General features: G+C 40.2%; 1 protein-coding gene across 1 annotated transcript in view; it reads right to left on the minus strand.

Annotated features, from left to right (window-relative positions):
• Positions 1–14,548, minus strand: part of LOC128693266 (uncharacterized) — a 181,146-nt gene that overhangs the window by 117,497 nt on the left and 49,101 nt on the right. Inside the window, exon 3 of the mRNA XM_070104250.1 lies at positions 7,186–7,279. Coding sequence (XP_069960351.1) covers positions 7,186–7,279 — 94 coding nt within the window. The remainder of the gene's footprint in view (positions 1–7,185; positions 7,280–14,548) is intronic.

Consider the following 14,548-nt stretch of genomic DNA (forward strand, 5'->3'; position numbering starts at 1 on the left):
ATATATATACATATGTATATATATACATATATATATATATATATATATATTTTTTTTTTTTCAACAAGTCGGCCGTCTCCCACCGAGGCAGGGTGACCCAAAAAAGAAAGAAAATCCCCAAAAAGAAAATACTTTCATCATCATTCAACACTTTCACCACACTCGCACATTATCACTGTTTTTGCAGAGGTGCTCAGAATACAACAGTCTAGAAGCATACACATATGAAGATACACAACATATCCCTCCAAACTGCCAATATCCCAAAACCCCTCCTTTAAAGTGCAGGCATTGTACTTCCCATTTCCAGGACTCAAGTCCGACTATATGAAAATAACCGGTTTCCCTGAATCCCTTCACTAAATATTACCCTGCTCACACTCCAACAGATCGTCAGGTCCCAAGTACCATTCGTCTCCATTCACTCCTATCTAACACGCTCACGCACGCTTGCTGGAAGTCCAAGCCCCTTGCCCATATATATATATATATATAGATTATATATATATATATATATATATATATATATATATATATATATATATATATATATATATATATATTATATACACCGTTATTTAGCACGAGTTTATTTGGCACGATTTGAGTATAGCACGATTGAAGAATTGTGACACATTTTTATGTAGCACGTCGTATGATCAATTTAACATGATTCACGGAAGGGGAAAAAATTTTGAGCGCGCGTTCGCTGATCGCCTGCGGTGGGTTATACCATTGAGTCAATCGGGAAGGCCTTCTGTCATCCCCCCACCATCTACACCCACCCCCACCCCGCTCCCAGCCGCCAGTTTGGTTCATACGTGTGCAGAACGGAGATACTCGGGAACCTAGCTGTGTTTATATACATACATATTTTCTTAATTTCATTGCAATTTGTTAAATCTGCCAAGCAATAATGGCACCCAGTAAACATACAAGTGTTGCTGAAAGTGATAAGAAAAGGCTTGAGCGTTCAAGTCTGGGAATTGGGAAGAAAATTAAGATAGTAGACAAGCTTAAGAGTGAATCAAGTGTGGTGGATATAGTAAGGGCCAATGGCCTTAATGAGGCTGCAGTTTATACAATTAAAACAATGAGGCGAATATACGAGCTTGTGTAATGAATAACCCAAGATGTCATCTCATGAAAAGAATGACACGTAGGTCCCAACAAGTAAATAAAACAGAAAACTTGTTGCTTGAGTGAATTGAACAAAATACAAAGAAAGGTGCACCACTTAATTTCCTCTTAATTAGGGAAAAGGCCTTAGAGTTGTTTAAAGCAGTGCGTGTTTAGCACAGGCTGGTTCTACAACTTTAAGTTGCATAATAAGTTACATAATATTAAGTTTTCTGGTGAAAGTGCTTCAGCTGATCATACAGCAGCAAGTAATTTTCCTGCTGATTGCAGGAAATTATTTCTGAGGGTGGCTATGAGCCACATCAAGTGTTTAATCCTGACGGGACAAGTGCTTTTTGGAAAAGATTCCAACACGAAATTATATCAGTCAGCAAGAGAAAAGTGCAACAGGCTTCAAGGCTGCAAAGGACCGCTTCACCTTGCTCCTTTGCAGTAAAGCATCAGGTGATTTCAAGTGTAAGCCCATGGTTATTTACCGCTCTAAGAATCCTCGTGCTTTGAAAGATGTAGATAAAAACACTTTACCAGTAATTTGGAGGTCAAACCAGTCAGCATGGATAACAGAGGAAATATTTATTGACTGGTTTAAGCATCACTTTATTCCTGAAGTCAAGTTCTACATGCACAGCAAGAACCTTGCATTCAAAGACTCTTCATTCTTGATAATTCCTGTACTCATCCACAAGCTTTGCTGGATGTGACCCTCACATGTAAAAGTTGTATTTTTAACTCCAAATACAACATCTTTAATACAACCACTGGATCGGGGAGTTATTAAGTCATTCAAGTGTAACTACACAAAAAAAGTTATGAAAAAACTAGTTGCATCAATCGACTCTGACTCCGACTTAGCAGTACCAACCTTCTGGAATAAATTTAACATTACAGATGCTATCAGCTCTGCTAGAAGTGCATGAAATGAAGCGCCTCAATCAACATTAAATGAAGGCTGGGGAAAGTTATGGCCTTCTGTGGTTATTCTTTCACTGGTATCCCCTTGCTTGTGAGTCAGGTTCAGGAAATTGTTCAGCTGGCAAGGAGATTACCAGGTGATGGTTTTGAAGATATGAATGAAGTTGATGTGAATGAGCTCTTAGAAGATGGTGATGATGAAGGCAGGAGTCTAGAGGAAATGTTAGCAGAGCTCGATGCACAGATACAAGGGAGGGACATAACAGAAGAAGATGAAGAAAAACCTTAAGAAAAACAGTTAACATTGCAGCAGTTACGTGAGCAGTTCCATATTGTTGGTAAAGTTGCAGACTTTTTCACTGAAGAGGACCCTGGCAAATCTAGAAGCAGTGCTTTGAAATGGGATCTAGACCAGCTGATGATGCCTTACCATATAATGTATTGTGAGGTAAAACAGCCCAGAGAACCATTACAGAATTTATGCACATTCCAATACAACTATCAGCACCAGAACCTCTCTGTACCATCCACTTCTATCAACAACGAACAACTATCCACCTCAGCCCAGAAGGGCCACACCATCCATATCCACTCTCTCCACAATCATCCACACACACCATTAACACAATTTAAGGTTAGAAATACTATTATTTCTATTGCATTTGTAGTCTTAAGCAATAATATATCACGACAATGAACTACAATTACATGTTCACTTTTATTTTTGTAAGATCTGTTGGTCTAAAAAAAAGTTGTTTGGCTTTTTGGAGGCTCCCAGGAATGTAACCCTATTTTTCCCATAAGTTCTTCAGTTCATATAGCATGATTTTATCTAACACGGCATTTTCACGAACGTAACTACCGTGCTAAATAACGGTCTACTGGATATATGTACATATATATATATGTCGTGCCGAATAGGCAGAACTTGCGATCTTGGCTTAAATAGCAACGCTCATCTTGTCATATAGGACAAGCGAAAATTTGTGTATGCAATAATTTCGCCAAAATCATTCTGAACCTAACAAAAAAAATATATTTGATTGTGTTTGTTTAGTACTAAATTTTTGTTAATGTATTTAAAATATATTTAGTTGGGTAAGGCTAAAATAAATTGATCTTGTTATAATAAGGTTAGGTAAGTTTTCTAAAATTCTTTTGGTGCAAAATTAAAATTTTTTACATTAACATTAATGAAAAAAATATATCTTTAAACATATAAGAGAAAATTTCAGAAAAGACTTAATTTTAAATGAGTTCTTGCTAATTGACCAGTTTTACATATTCAGCACGACATACACACACACACACACACACACACACACACACACACACACACACACACACACACACACACACACACACACACACACACACACACACACACACACACACACATATTTATATATATATATATATATATATATATATATATATATATATATATATATATATATATATATGCAAAACAACCACTCTGAAAGAATAGAGAAATTCCAAGCGCTTTCGTGACTACTCACATTATCAAGGAACTATGAAAGTGAAGCATCCAAGGAAGCTATATAAGGGGTCGGCCAGCACCTCACTATCAGATCCCACAACGGTTAAACACGTGACGCGCGGCGAGCCAACTTGGACAGGTCCTTTGCAAAACTCACCCCCAAGCTATTTATTTGTCCAGTGTATTATTAAATTCTACCCAAATTCTATTAATTATAAATGGATCTAATTTATATAAACCAAAGGAAATATTCATATTATTGTCAAAACTGCTTTTTATGAAACAAGATTCAATTATATTCCTATCGACCATGGACTTGCTTGATACTACTTTCTCAACTTTTTGAAAATCAATTGGATGGTTAAAATCTCTTACATGAATAAATAGAGCATTGGAATCTTGTCCAGTTCTAATGCTATATTTATGTTGTTTTAATCTTAGTTCGAGATTTTTACCAGTTTGACCGTAATAAACTTTATCGCAAATTTTACAAGGAATCTTATAGACACATCCATCAGCATTTTGGGGGGAATTCTTAATCAAAAGTTTTTTTACTGTATCAAGATTTTTGAATACAACTTTAATATTAAAAGTCTTAAGAAGAGAAGGCATATCAACCAAGTTTTCATGGTAAGGGAGAACCAACATATTTTTAGTTGAATAAGGCTGGTTGCCCTTTTTTGGATTATAAAAAGTGTTCCTAGCAACTTTAAAAGATTTATCAATTACATTTCTTGGGTATTTTAAATCATTACCTATTTCATAAATTTTGGATATATGAGGAAATATCCAAAATTTATGAAATAGGTAATGATTTAAAATACCCAAGAAATGTAATTGATAAATCTTTTAAAGTTGCTAGGAACACTTTTTATAATCCAAAAAAGGGCAACCAGCCTTATTCAACTAAAAATATGTTGGTTCTCCCTTACCATGAAAACTTGGTTGATATGCCTTCTCTTCTTAAGACTTTTAATATTAAAGTTGTATTCAAAAATCTTGATACAGTAAAAAAACTTTTGATTAAGAATTCCCCCCAAAATGCTGATGGATGTGTCTATAAGATTCCTTGTAAAATTTGCGATAAAGTTTATTACGGTCAAACTGGTAAAAATCTCGAACTAAGATTAAAACAACATAAATATAGCATTAGAACTGGACAAGATTCCAATGCTCTATTTATTCATGTAAGAGATTTTAACCATCCAATTGATTTTCAAAAAGTTGAGAAAGTAGTATCAAGCAAGTCCATGGTCGATAGGAATATAATTGAATCTTGTTTCATAAAAAGCAGTTTTGACAATAATATGAATATTTCCTTTGGTTTATATAAATTAGATCCATTTATAATTAATAGAATTTGGGTAGAATTTAATAATACACTGGACAAATAAATAGCTTGGGGGTGAGTTTTGCAAAGGACCTGTCCAAGTTGGCTCGCCGCGCGTCACGTGTTTAACCGTTGTGGGATCTGATAGTGAGGTGCTGGCCGACCCCTTATATAGCTTCCTTGGATGCTTCACTTTCATAGTTCCTTGATAATGTGAGTAGTCACGAAAGCGCTTGGAATTTCTCTATTCTTTCAGAGTGGTTGTTTTGCATATTTTGAAATCACCTGTTTACTGTGATCTTATTGCATATATATATATATATATATATATATATATATATATATATTTATATATATATATATATATATATATATATATATATATATATATATATATATATATATATATATATATATATATATATATATATTGTAATAAAATATGGCTATTGGTGGTAAAAAAGAATGAAAAGATGGGGTGGTAGGGGAAGTGGATTATTCAAACGGCTTCAGGAAGAAATCCAAATATTCTTCTTTGAAGTCTTTTTATGGACTTCTCCGAGGCTATGGGTCCCACAATTTACACCAGAGGTGGACCCCATCTGTATATATGTTTATCTCTTAATAAGTACAAGATGGGAGATTATTTCAATCCTTATTACAACTGTTAAAGTAATCTTTTCTTGCGGTTTTCAAATAACATGAAGCTTTAATATCCATCGTGTAGCTGTAAGATTTTTAACTCAGTACACTTAAAAACAACCCCTTTCCCAATCTAGGTTAAACACTGGCAGCAGCAGTTAATATACGCCTGGAGGAAGCTGCCATGCCTCAGCTGATGATACCAGGGTAGTAGACATTAAGTCTCCTACGGGGGCAGTAAGGATGTTCCTGCTGGGTAGGCGATGGAAGGAATAAACTTTATATGGCAAAAGTGATGGAAAGTACATTGTTCTTGATATTTTTGACCCATACGAGAATGTTAGCTCCACTTCAGTGGCGCTGTCTTCATCAATTTGGATTTTGCAGAATATATGGACCTATTTGATTAGTATAGCAGCTCTACTGTAAGATCCCATAGATTTCTCAAGGAATGATTATCCTTGTAGTTCAATCTGCTCGTCAATTCTGCGAGGAGTCTCATTTAGAAAGATAATGACTGTCATGTGGTTAAAGAGCTCAATTTCCAGGAGATATCTGTTATTGAAAAAATGCCTGACGTTAATATGCCTGAAGGTGATTTCCATTATTATCTTAATATTCTGAAATGACCCCATTGGAGCCAAGTGTCCTGATCGAATTCACGTTTCTTGTTGTAGCTTGTTTCCTCTTGGTGGAAATCTTCGGTCGGGGATTACGATATATTTACATCACTGGCGCTGCCATAAAGGGACTTTCCTTCAGTTCATATTCCCAGCACAGGATTTCTGTCCTAATCCGATTGTTCGGACAGCAACCTGGCTAGCATCCTGAATTCGAAAAGGTTGCTAGGGATTAATACCAGACTGTCCCCCACAGCAAAGGCGCATGGTGGTGGCTACTACTTATCGAATTTGGTGTTGGCCCAGGCTGCTTGTGTAACATTCTCGCAGGGAGAGGCAGGAAACACGCGGCAACAATGGTGGCAATAGTGCCGCTTGAGCTACGTAAAATTGGGCAAGTGGTTCACTACTGAGGCGCTGCAGTTATCTTTACCAATGACCGCTTGCTTGTTGTCATCCTCAGCCTTTTATATTGTCTTTTTGAGCTTAGGCAGACAAGAGAAATGGAGTGGTAGTGCCGTCACACAGTATACGTTTATGGTTGTGCTGGTTTATGCAGTTCCAGTTGGCTGGAGGACTTGCTTGAAGAGTAGTCAAACTGGAAGCAATTGAGACACTACTTTATATCCTATTAGAGATCTGGGTTAGCCTAAATGGAAGAGAGTCGGACTGTCAGTTTACGAACCACGATTGGAGTCCTTCATCCACCCTTTTGTTTACTCACCAACAGAGGTTTATTATTAAAGCTCCTGAGCGGAGGGGAGGAGTTCAGACGGGATGTAATACAGTATACTGATTACTTCTTATTTGAGGCCTGGGTTAGACTAGAAGGTATAGCGTCAGACTGTCATTTTACGGACCTCGGTTCAAGACCCTCACCACCCATCTGTTTATTCATTTACAGTTGTTTTTAACTGCTAAATTCATAATAACTTTAATGGTAGTTCAACCAGAAGAAAATTATTGTATTCTCAAGAAATAATTAAGGAAAAAACATTAATATTCGTCACTTTCTCTCAGAGAAAACAATTTAATGTTACCTTAATGACTCCTACAATGTGCTGAGTCTTCCTGCCCTTCACTGTCACCACCAGCTGCTGAAGCTCCTCCTTCGTCACCCCCACCAGCAAGAACCTGCTGGGGCAGTAATAATTAGAGAGACTTCATAACCTTATATTATTTCCTGGCTCATCCAATTTCATTTATGAAGAATAATTTATGACAAATGAATAATTAGTTTTGTTCACTTAGGATATAAATGAATATATTTCCACATACACAACACAACACACACACACACACACACACACATACACACACACGCACACACACACACACACACACACACACACACACACACACACACACACACACACACACACACACAAACACACACACACACACACATACACAACACATACACACACACATGCACACACATGCACACACACACACACACACACACACACACACACACACACACACACACACACACACACACATACACACATACAGACAGGAACCAGAGCCACAGAGGGAGAGGCAATAGGAGGAGGAAAGGGCAGAATCAGTGTTTATCCATGGGCTTCGGAAGAGAGAGGAAAGGACACACACTGAAAGACGGCAGGAAGAAAGAAAAAAGATTAAGAAAATCATCACAGAAATAGGGGGAGAAGACATGGACGAGATTGTAAATTTTCAGAGAATAGGGGGGTACTTGAAGGGGAGAAACCGACCGATCAAGCTGATTCTCAGGACAGAAACAGTGCGGGACAGGATCCTCCAAGAGAAACCACAGTTGAAAAACCGGAAGAGTACAAGAAGGTGTTCCTAGACAGAGACCGAACACAAACAGAGCGACAGCAGCTGAGGGAGAGGACAAAAAAGCGAAAGGAGCTAGCAAGGGAGACAAGGATGGAACTGGCAGAGGTCAGTCAGAGCAGAACAGAGCAGCGAGGGCGAGCACACACAGAACTATCTTCAGAACCCCACAACCTATCAAACCATCCCAACACACACTACAATCCATACCCACAGCTTCCACCCAACCCCCAATCATAGAATCCCACAGTATGCTACCAGGTCTCCCACCCCCACAGGCTCCCCAAACCACAGTGTTGGAAAGGAAACTGAAGGTATGGTACACAAATGCTGATGGAATAACAAACAAGTGGGAAGAGTGGCACAAAAGAGTCAAAGAGGCATCACAGGACATCATAGCACTCACAGAAACAAAGCCTACAGGTATGATAACAGATGCCATCTTCCCAACGGGATACCAGATCCTGAGGAAAGACAGAGGGAACAGGAGGGGTGGAGGAGTGACACTGCTGATCAAACACCAGTGGAATTTTGATGAGCTGTAGAGAGGAGACAGCGGAGAAGAAAGTGATTACATAGTGGGAACGCTTCACTCTGGAGGTCCCAAGGTGGTAATTGCAGTGATGTATAACCCACCACAGAACAGCAGGAGGCCAGGGCAAGAGTATGACGAGAGCAATAGAACGATGGTTGACACACTGGCTGCAGTGACCAGAAGAGCTCATGCATGCAGGGCAAAGCTCCTGATCATGGGCGACTTTAACCACAAGGAGATCGACTGGGAGAACTTGGAGCCACATGGGGGCCAAGATACATGGAGGGCTAAGATGATGGAGGTGTTACTGGAAAACTTCATGTACCAACACGTAAGGGACACTACAAGAGAGAGAGGAGAGGATGAACCAGCAAGACTGGACTTAGTATTCACCTTGAATAGTGCAGATATTGAGGACATCACATATGAAAGACACCTTGGGCCAGCGATCATGTGGTTTTGAGCTTCGAATACACAGTAGAGCTACAAGTGGAGGGGAAAGCAGGAAGGCCAGGACAAATGAAACCAAACTACAGGAAATGGGACAACACGGGAATGAGGAACTTCCTGAACGAGGTTCAGTGGGACAGAGAACTGGCAGGGACCAGTTAATGAGATGATGGAATATGTAGCAACAATGTGCAAGGAGGCTGAGGAGAGGTTTGTACCCAAGGGAAACAGGAATAATGAAAATGCCAGGATGAACCCATTTTTCACCCAAAGGTGCAAGGAGGCAAAAACCAAGTCTGCTAGGGAATGGAAGAAATATAGAAGGCAAAGGACCCAGGAGAATAAGGAGAGCAGTCGTAGAGCCAGAAACGAATATGCATAGATAAGAAGGGAGGCCCAACGACAATATGAAAACGACATAGCAGCGAAAGCCAAATCTGACCCGAAGCTGTTATACAGCCACATCAGGAGGAAAACAACAGTCAAGGACCAGGTAATCAGGCTAAGGAAGGAAGGAGGAGAGACAACAAGAAATGACCGTGAAGTATGTGAGGAACTCAACAATAGATTCAAAGAAGTGTTAACAGAGGAGACAGAAGGGGCTCCAGAAAGACGGAGAGGTGGGGCACACCACCAGGCGCTGGGCACAGTACACACAACCGAGGAAGAAGTGAAGAGGCTTCTGAGCGAGCTAGATACCTCAAAGGTAATGGGGCCAGATAACATCTCTCCATGGGTCCTGAGAGAGGGAGCAGAGGCACTATGTGTACCCCTAACAACAATATTCTATACATCTATCGAAACAAGGAGATTACCTGAGGCATGGAAGACAGCAAATGTAGTCCCAATCTTTAAAAAAGGAGACAGACATGAAGCACTAAACTACAGACCAGTGTCACTGACATGTATAGTATGCAAAGTCATGGAGAAGATTGTCAGGAGAAGAGTGGTGGAACACCTAGAAAGGAATGATCTCATCAACAGCAGCCAACATGGTTTCAGGGATGGGAAATCCAGTGTCACAAACCTAATGGAGTTCTATGACAAGGTGACAGCAGTAAGACAAGAGAGAGAGGGGTGGGTGGATTGCATATTCCTGGACTGCAAGAAGGCGTTTGACACAGTTCCACACAAGAGATTGGTGCAAAAACTGGAGGACCAAGCAGGGATAACAGGGAAGGCACTACAATGGATCAGGGAATACTTGTCAGGAAGACAGCAGCGAGTCATGGTATGTGGCGAGGTGTCAGAGTGGGCACCTGTGACCAGCGGGGTCCCATAGGGGTCAGTCCTAGGACCAGTGCTGTTTCTGGTATTTGTGAACGACATGACGGAAGGAATATACTCTGAGGTGTCCCTGTTTGCAGATGACGTGAAGTTGATGAGAAGAATTCATTCGATCGAAGACCAGGCAGAACTACAAAGGGATCTGGACAGGCTGCAGACCTGGTCCAGCAATTGGCTCCTGGAGTTCAATCCCGCCAAGTGCAAAGTCATGAAGATTGGGGAAGGGCAAAGAAGACCGCAGATGGAGTACAGTCTAGGGGGCCAGAGACTACAAACCTTACTCAAGAAAAAAGATCTTGGGGTGAGTATAACACGTGGCACATATCCTGAAGCGCACATCAACCAAATAACTGCTGCAGCATATGGGCGCCTGGCAAACTTCAGAACAGCATTCCGACATCTTAATAAGGAATCGTTCAGGACCCTGTGCACCGTATACGTTACGCCCATATTAAAGTATGCGGCACCAGTTTGGAACCCACACCTAGCCAAGCACGTAAAGAAACTAGAGAAAGTGCAAAGGTTTGCAACAAGACTAGTCCCAGAGCTAAGAGGTATGTCCTACGAGGAGAGGTTAAGGGAAATCAACCTGACGACACTGGAGGACAGGAGAGATAGGGGGGACATGATAACGACTTACAAAATACTGAGAGGAATTGACAAGGTGGACAAAGACAGGATGTTCCAGAGACTGGACACAACAACACGGGGACACAGTTGGAAGCTGAAGACACAGATGAATCACAGGGATGTTAGGAAGTATTTCTTCAGCCACAGAGTAGTCAGGAAGTGGAATATAGTTTGGGAAGCGATGTAGTGGAGGCAGGATCCATACATAGCTTTAAGCAGAGGCACGATAAAGTTCATGGTTCAGGGAGCGTGACTTAGTAGCGGCCAGTGAAGAGGCGGGGCCAAGAGCTTGGACTCGACCCCTGCAACCTCAACTAGGTGAGTAAAACTAGGTGAGTAAAACTAGGTGAGTAAAACTAGGTGAGTACGCACACACATACACAACACACTCACACACACACACACACACACACACACACACACACACACACACACACACACACACACACACACACATACACACACACACACACACACACACACACACACACACACACACACACACACACACATACACACACACACATACACACACACACACACATACACAACACACACACACACACACACACACACACACACACACACACACACACGCACACACACACACACAAACACACACACACACACACACACTGTACGTTTTCCATTGCATTTATATCCATTCTGTGATACAGTGACCAGAACTGCGCAGCATAATCCAAATGAGGCCTAACCAAGGATATATAGAGTTGAAGAACAACTTGAGGACTTCTATTATTTAAACATCTAGATATGAAGCCAAGAATTCTGTTAGCTTTATTGCAAACACTAATGCACTGTTGTCTTGGTTTTAGATTACTGCTAACCAGAACTCCTAAATCCTTTTCGCAATCAGTAGTATTAAGATCTACATTATTTAGTTTTTATGTGGCATGGTTATTTTCCTGTCCAACATTTAGAACTTTGCATTTGTCTATATTAAGCTGCATCTGCCATTTCTCCGACCATTGCGTCAGACTATTCAAATCATCCTGAAGTGCTCTATGGTCCTCATTAGAGTGAATTGAATGGCCCATTTTGGCGTCATCAGCAAATTTGTCCCTATTTATTCCCTCATCTACGTCATTTATGTAAATTGTGAACAACAAACGTCTCAGAATCAACCCCTGCAGAACACCGCTTGTGACGTGCACCTATTCTGATTTTTCCCCATTTATGCAAACTCTCTGCTGCCTATTTGTTATCCATGCCTCTACCCAGGAAAAATTTTCTCCTCCTATTCCGTGTGCCTTAAGTTTCCTCAATAGCCTCTCATGTGGAACTCTATTAAAAGCCTTACTGAAGTTCATATGCACAACATCATATTCATTACCATGATCTACCTCCCCAAACACCTTACTGAAAAAAGTTTGTAAATTCGTAAGACAGGAACGCCCCTTTGGAAAGCCGTATTGAGATTCATTAATCAATTTATACGTATTAAGATGGCTACGAATTGCCCCAGCAATTATTGATTCTATGAATTTTCCCACTATGGAGGTAAGGCTTATTGGTCTATAGTTCGAAGCTAAGGACCTGTCATCTGCCTTGTAAATAGGTATTACATTTTCCATTTTTCACTTATCAAGCACTATGCCAGTTTGTAGTGATATGTTGTAAAGATTAGCCAAAGGTTTGCTAAGTTCTTCTTTACATTCCTTTAACATCCTAGGAAACAGTTCATCAGGGCCTGGGGATTTGCTAGGTTTTAATTTCTCTATTTGTCTGATGACCATGTCACTAGTTAACGCAATTGTACATAATTTATTATCGTTCTGTTCTATGTAATCTATTATTTCAGGAATTTCGCTAGTATTTTCTTGGGTAAAAACTGAGAGGAAGTAGGTATTGAGAATTTTACAAATATCCCTATCACTGTCAGTGATCTGACCAGAGTTACTCTTAAATGGGCCAATCTTGTCCCTAATCTTACTTCTGTATACCTGGAAGAACCTTTTTGGGTTAGTCTTTGAATCCCTTGCGACCTTAGCCTCATAATCCCTTTTTGCTTTTCTTCTACCTTTTTTATTTCTCTCTTTAACTGAATATATTGATTTCTTAACTGCCTATCCCCTCTTTTGATACGTCTATATATGCCTTTCTTTTGACCAATGAGATGCTTTAATCTATTGTTCATCCATTTGGGATCATTCTTGTTAGATCTAATTTCTCTACTCGGAACAAAAGTTGTCTGGGCAGCTAGAACTATGCTCTGAAAAACATCACATTGGCAACCAAGATCACTTACCCGAGAAATAGTCAAGTCATCCCAATTTAGCCAACCCAGTTAATTTTTCATTCCCATGAAATCGGCCAAGCGGAAGTCTGGGACAGATTTTTGATTGCAGTTATCTGGGTAATTCCATAATTTATTGAAGCTAAGTGATTTGTGATCACTTTCCCCAAGCTCATCATTAACCTCAAGATTATTAATTAGTGATTCTTTGTTGGCAAGAATCAAGTCAAGTAGATTGTTTCCTCTAGTTGGTTCTGTCACAACCTGTTCTAAAAAGCAACCCTGAACCGTATCAAGAAAGTCACTAGACTCAAGATTTCCTGTCATATTGTTCCAACCAATTTGTCTAAAGTTAAAATCTCCAGTTAACACAACATTTTCATGTCTAGATGCCTTATGAATTTCGTCCCATAACAGCTTACTGCACTCCCTTTCAAGGTCTGGGGGCTTATAAATCACACCCAAAATCAATTTGCCACAACCCTCGAGAACTGTAGCCAAACAGACTCTGTGCTCGACGTTTCTAATCTTATATCATGTACAAGACAATTTAAAGTATCTCTGACATACATCGCTGCTCCACCACCCTTCCTGTTGACCATATCAGTGTGGAATAGTTTATAACCCTGTATGTTGCATTCAGAAGGCATTTCTCTATCTTTCAAGTTAAACCAGGTCACTGTTATAGCAATAATATCAATATTACCTGCACTGGCTCATCTATCTTATTTCGTAAACTCCTACTATTTGTATAGTAAACCTTAAGGGAGCTAGTCACTCGTTGCCCTCTATTATCTCTCTTTGCTTGTTGATCAGTTAATTTGCCTTTACTAGCAACTTTGTAGATGAATGGTTCACAGAACCGACACGTTGATAAATTAGACACATGTGCAAGTCTTGGGCATCTTTATTAAGGAAACGTTTCGCCACACAGTGGCTTCATCAGTCCATGCAAAGGAAAAACTTGAAGAACAGGAGGAGAATGAGGTGATCAGTCCCTCAACCTTGAGTCGATGTGGTCAGTCCATCAATCTTGATTTAGAATACGGCATATGAGCGGAGAAGGAGCTTATAAACCGTAGGCAGGAGAGGTGCAGCAGTCGTAGGTGGTGTCACATTTGTCCAATGTGAGCAAATGTGACAGACACTGTCAGACACTGCAACTTCTTGGGATCTTAATACTTGGGAATTCTTCGCTTGCCTAACCCTTGGGTACGACCTACTTCCACATTGGGCAAATGTGACACCACCTACGACTGCTGCACCTCTCCTGCCTACGGTTTATAAGCTCCTTCTCCGCTCATATGCCGTATTCTAGATCAAGATTGATGGACTGACCACATCGACTCAAGGTTGAGGGACTGATCACCTCATTCTCCTCCTGTTCTTCAAGTTTCTCCTTTGTACGGACTGATGAAGCCAC

This window comes from Cherax quadricarinatus, chromosome 90, assembly GCF_038502225.1.
Source record: "Cherax quadricarinatus isolate ZL_2023a chromosome 90, ASM3850222v1, whole genome shotgun sequence".
In the NCBI taxonomy this organism is placed as follows: domain Eukaryota; kingdom Metazoa; phylum Arthropoda; class Malacostraca; order Decapoda; family Parastacidae; genus Cherax; species Cherax quadricarinatus.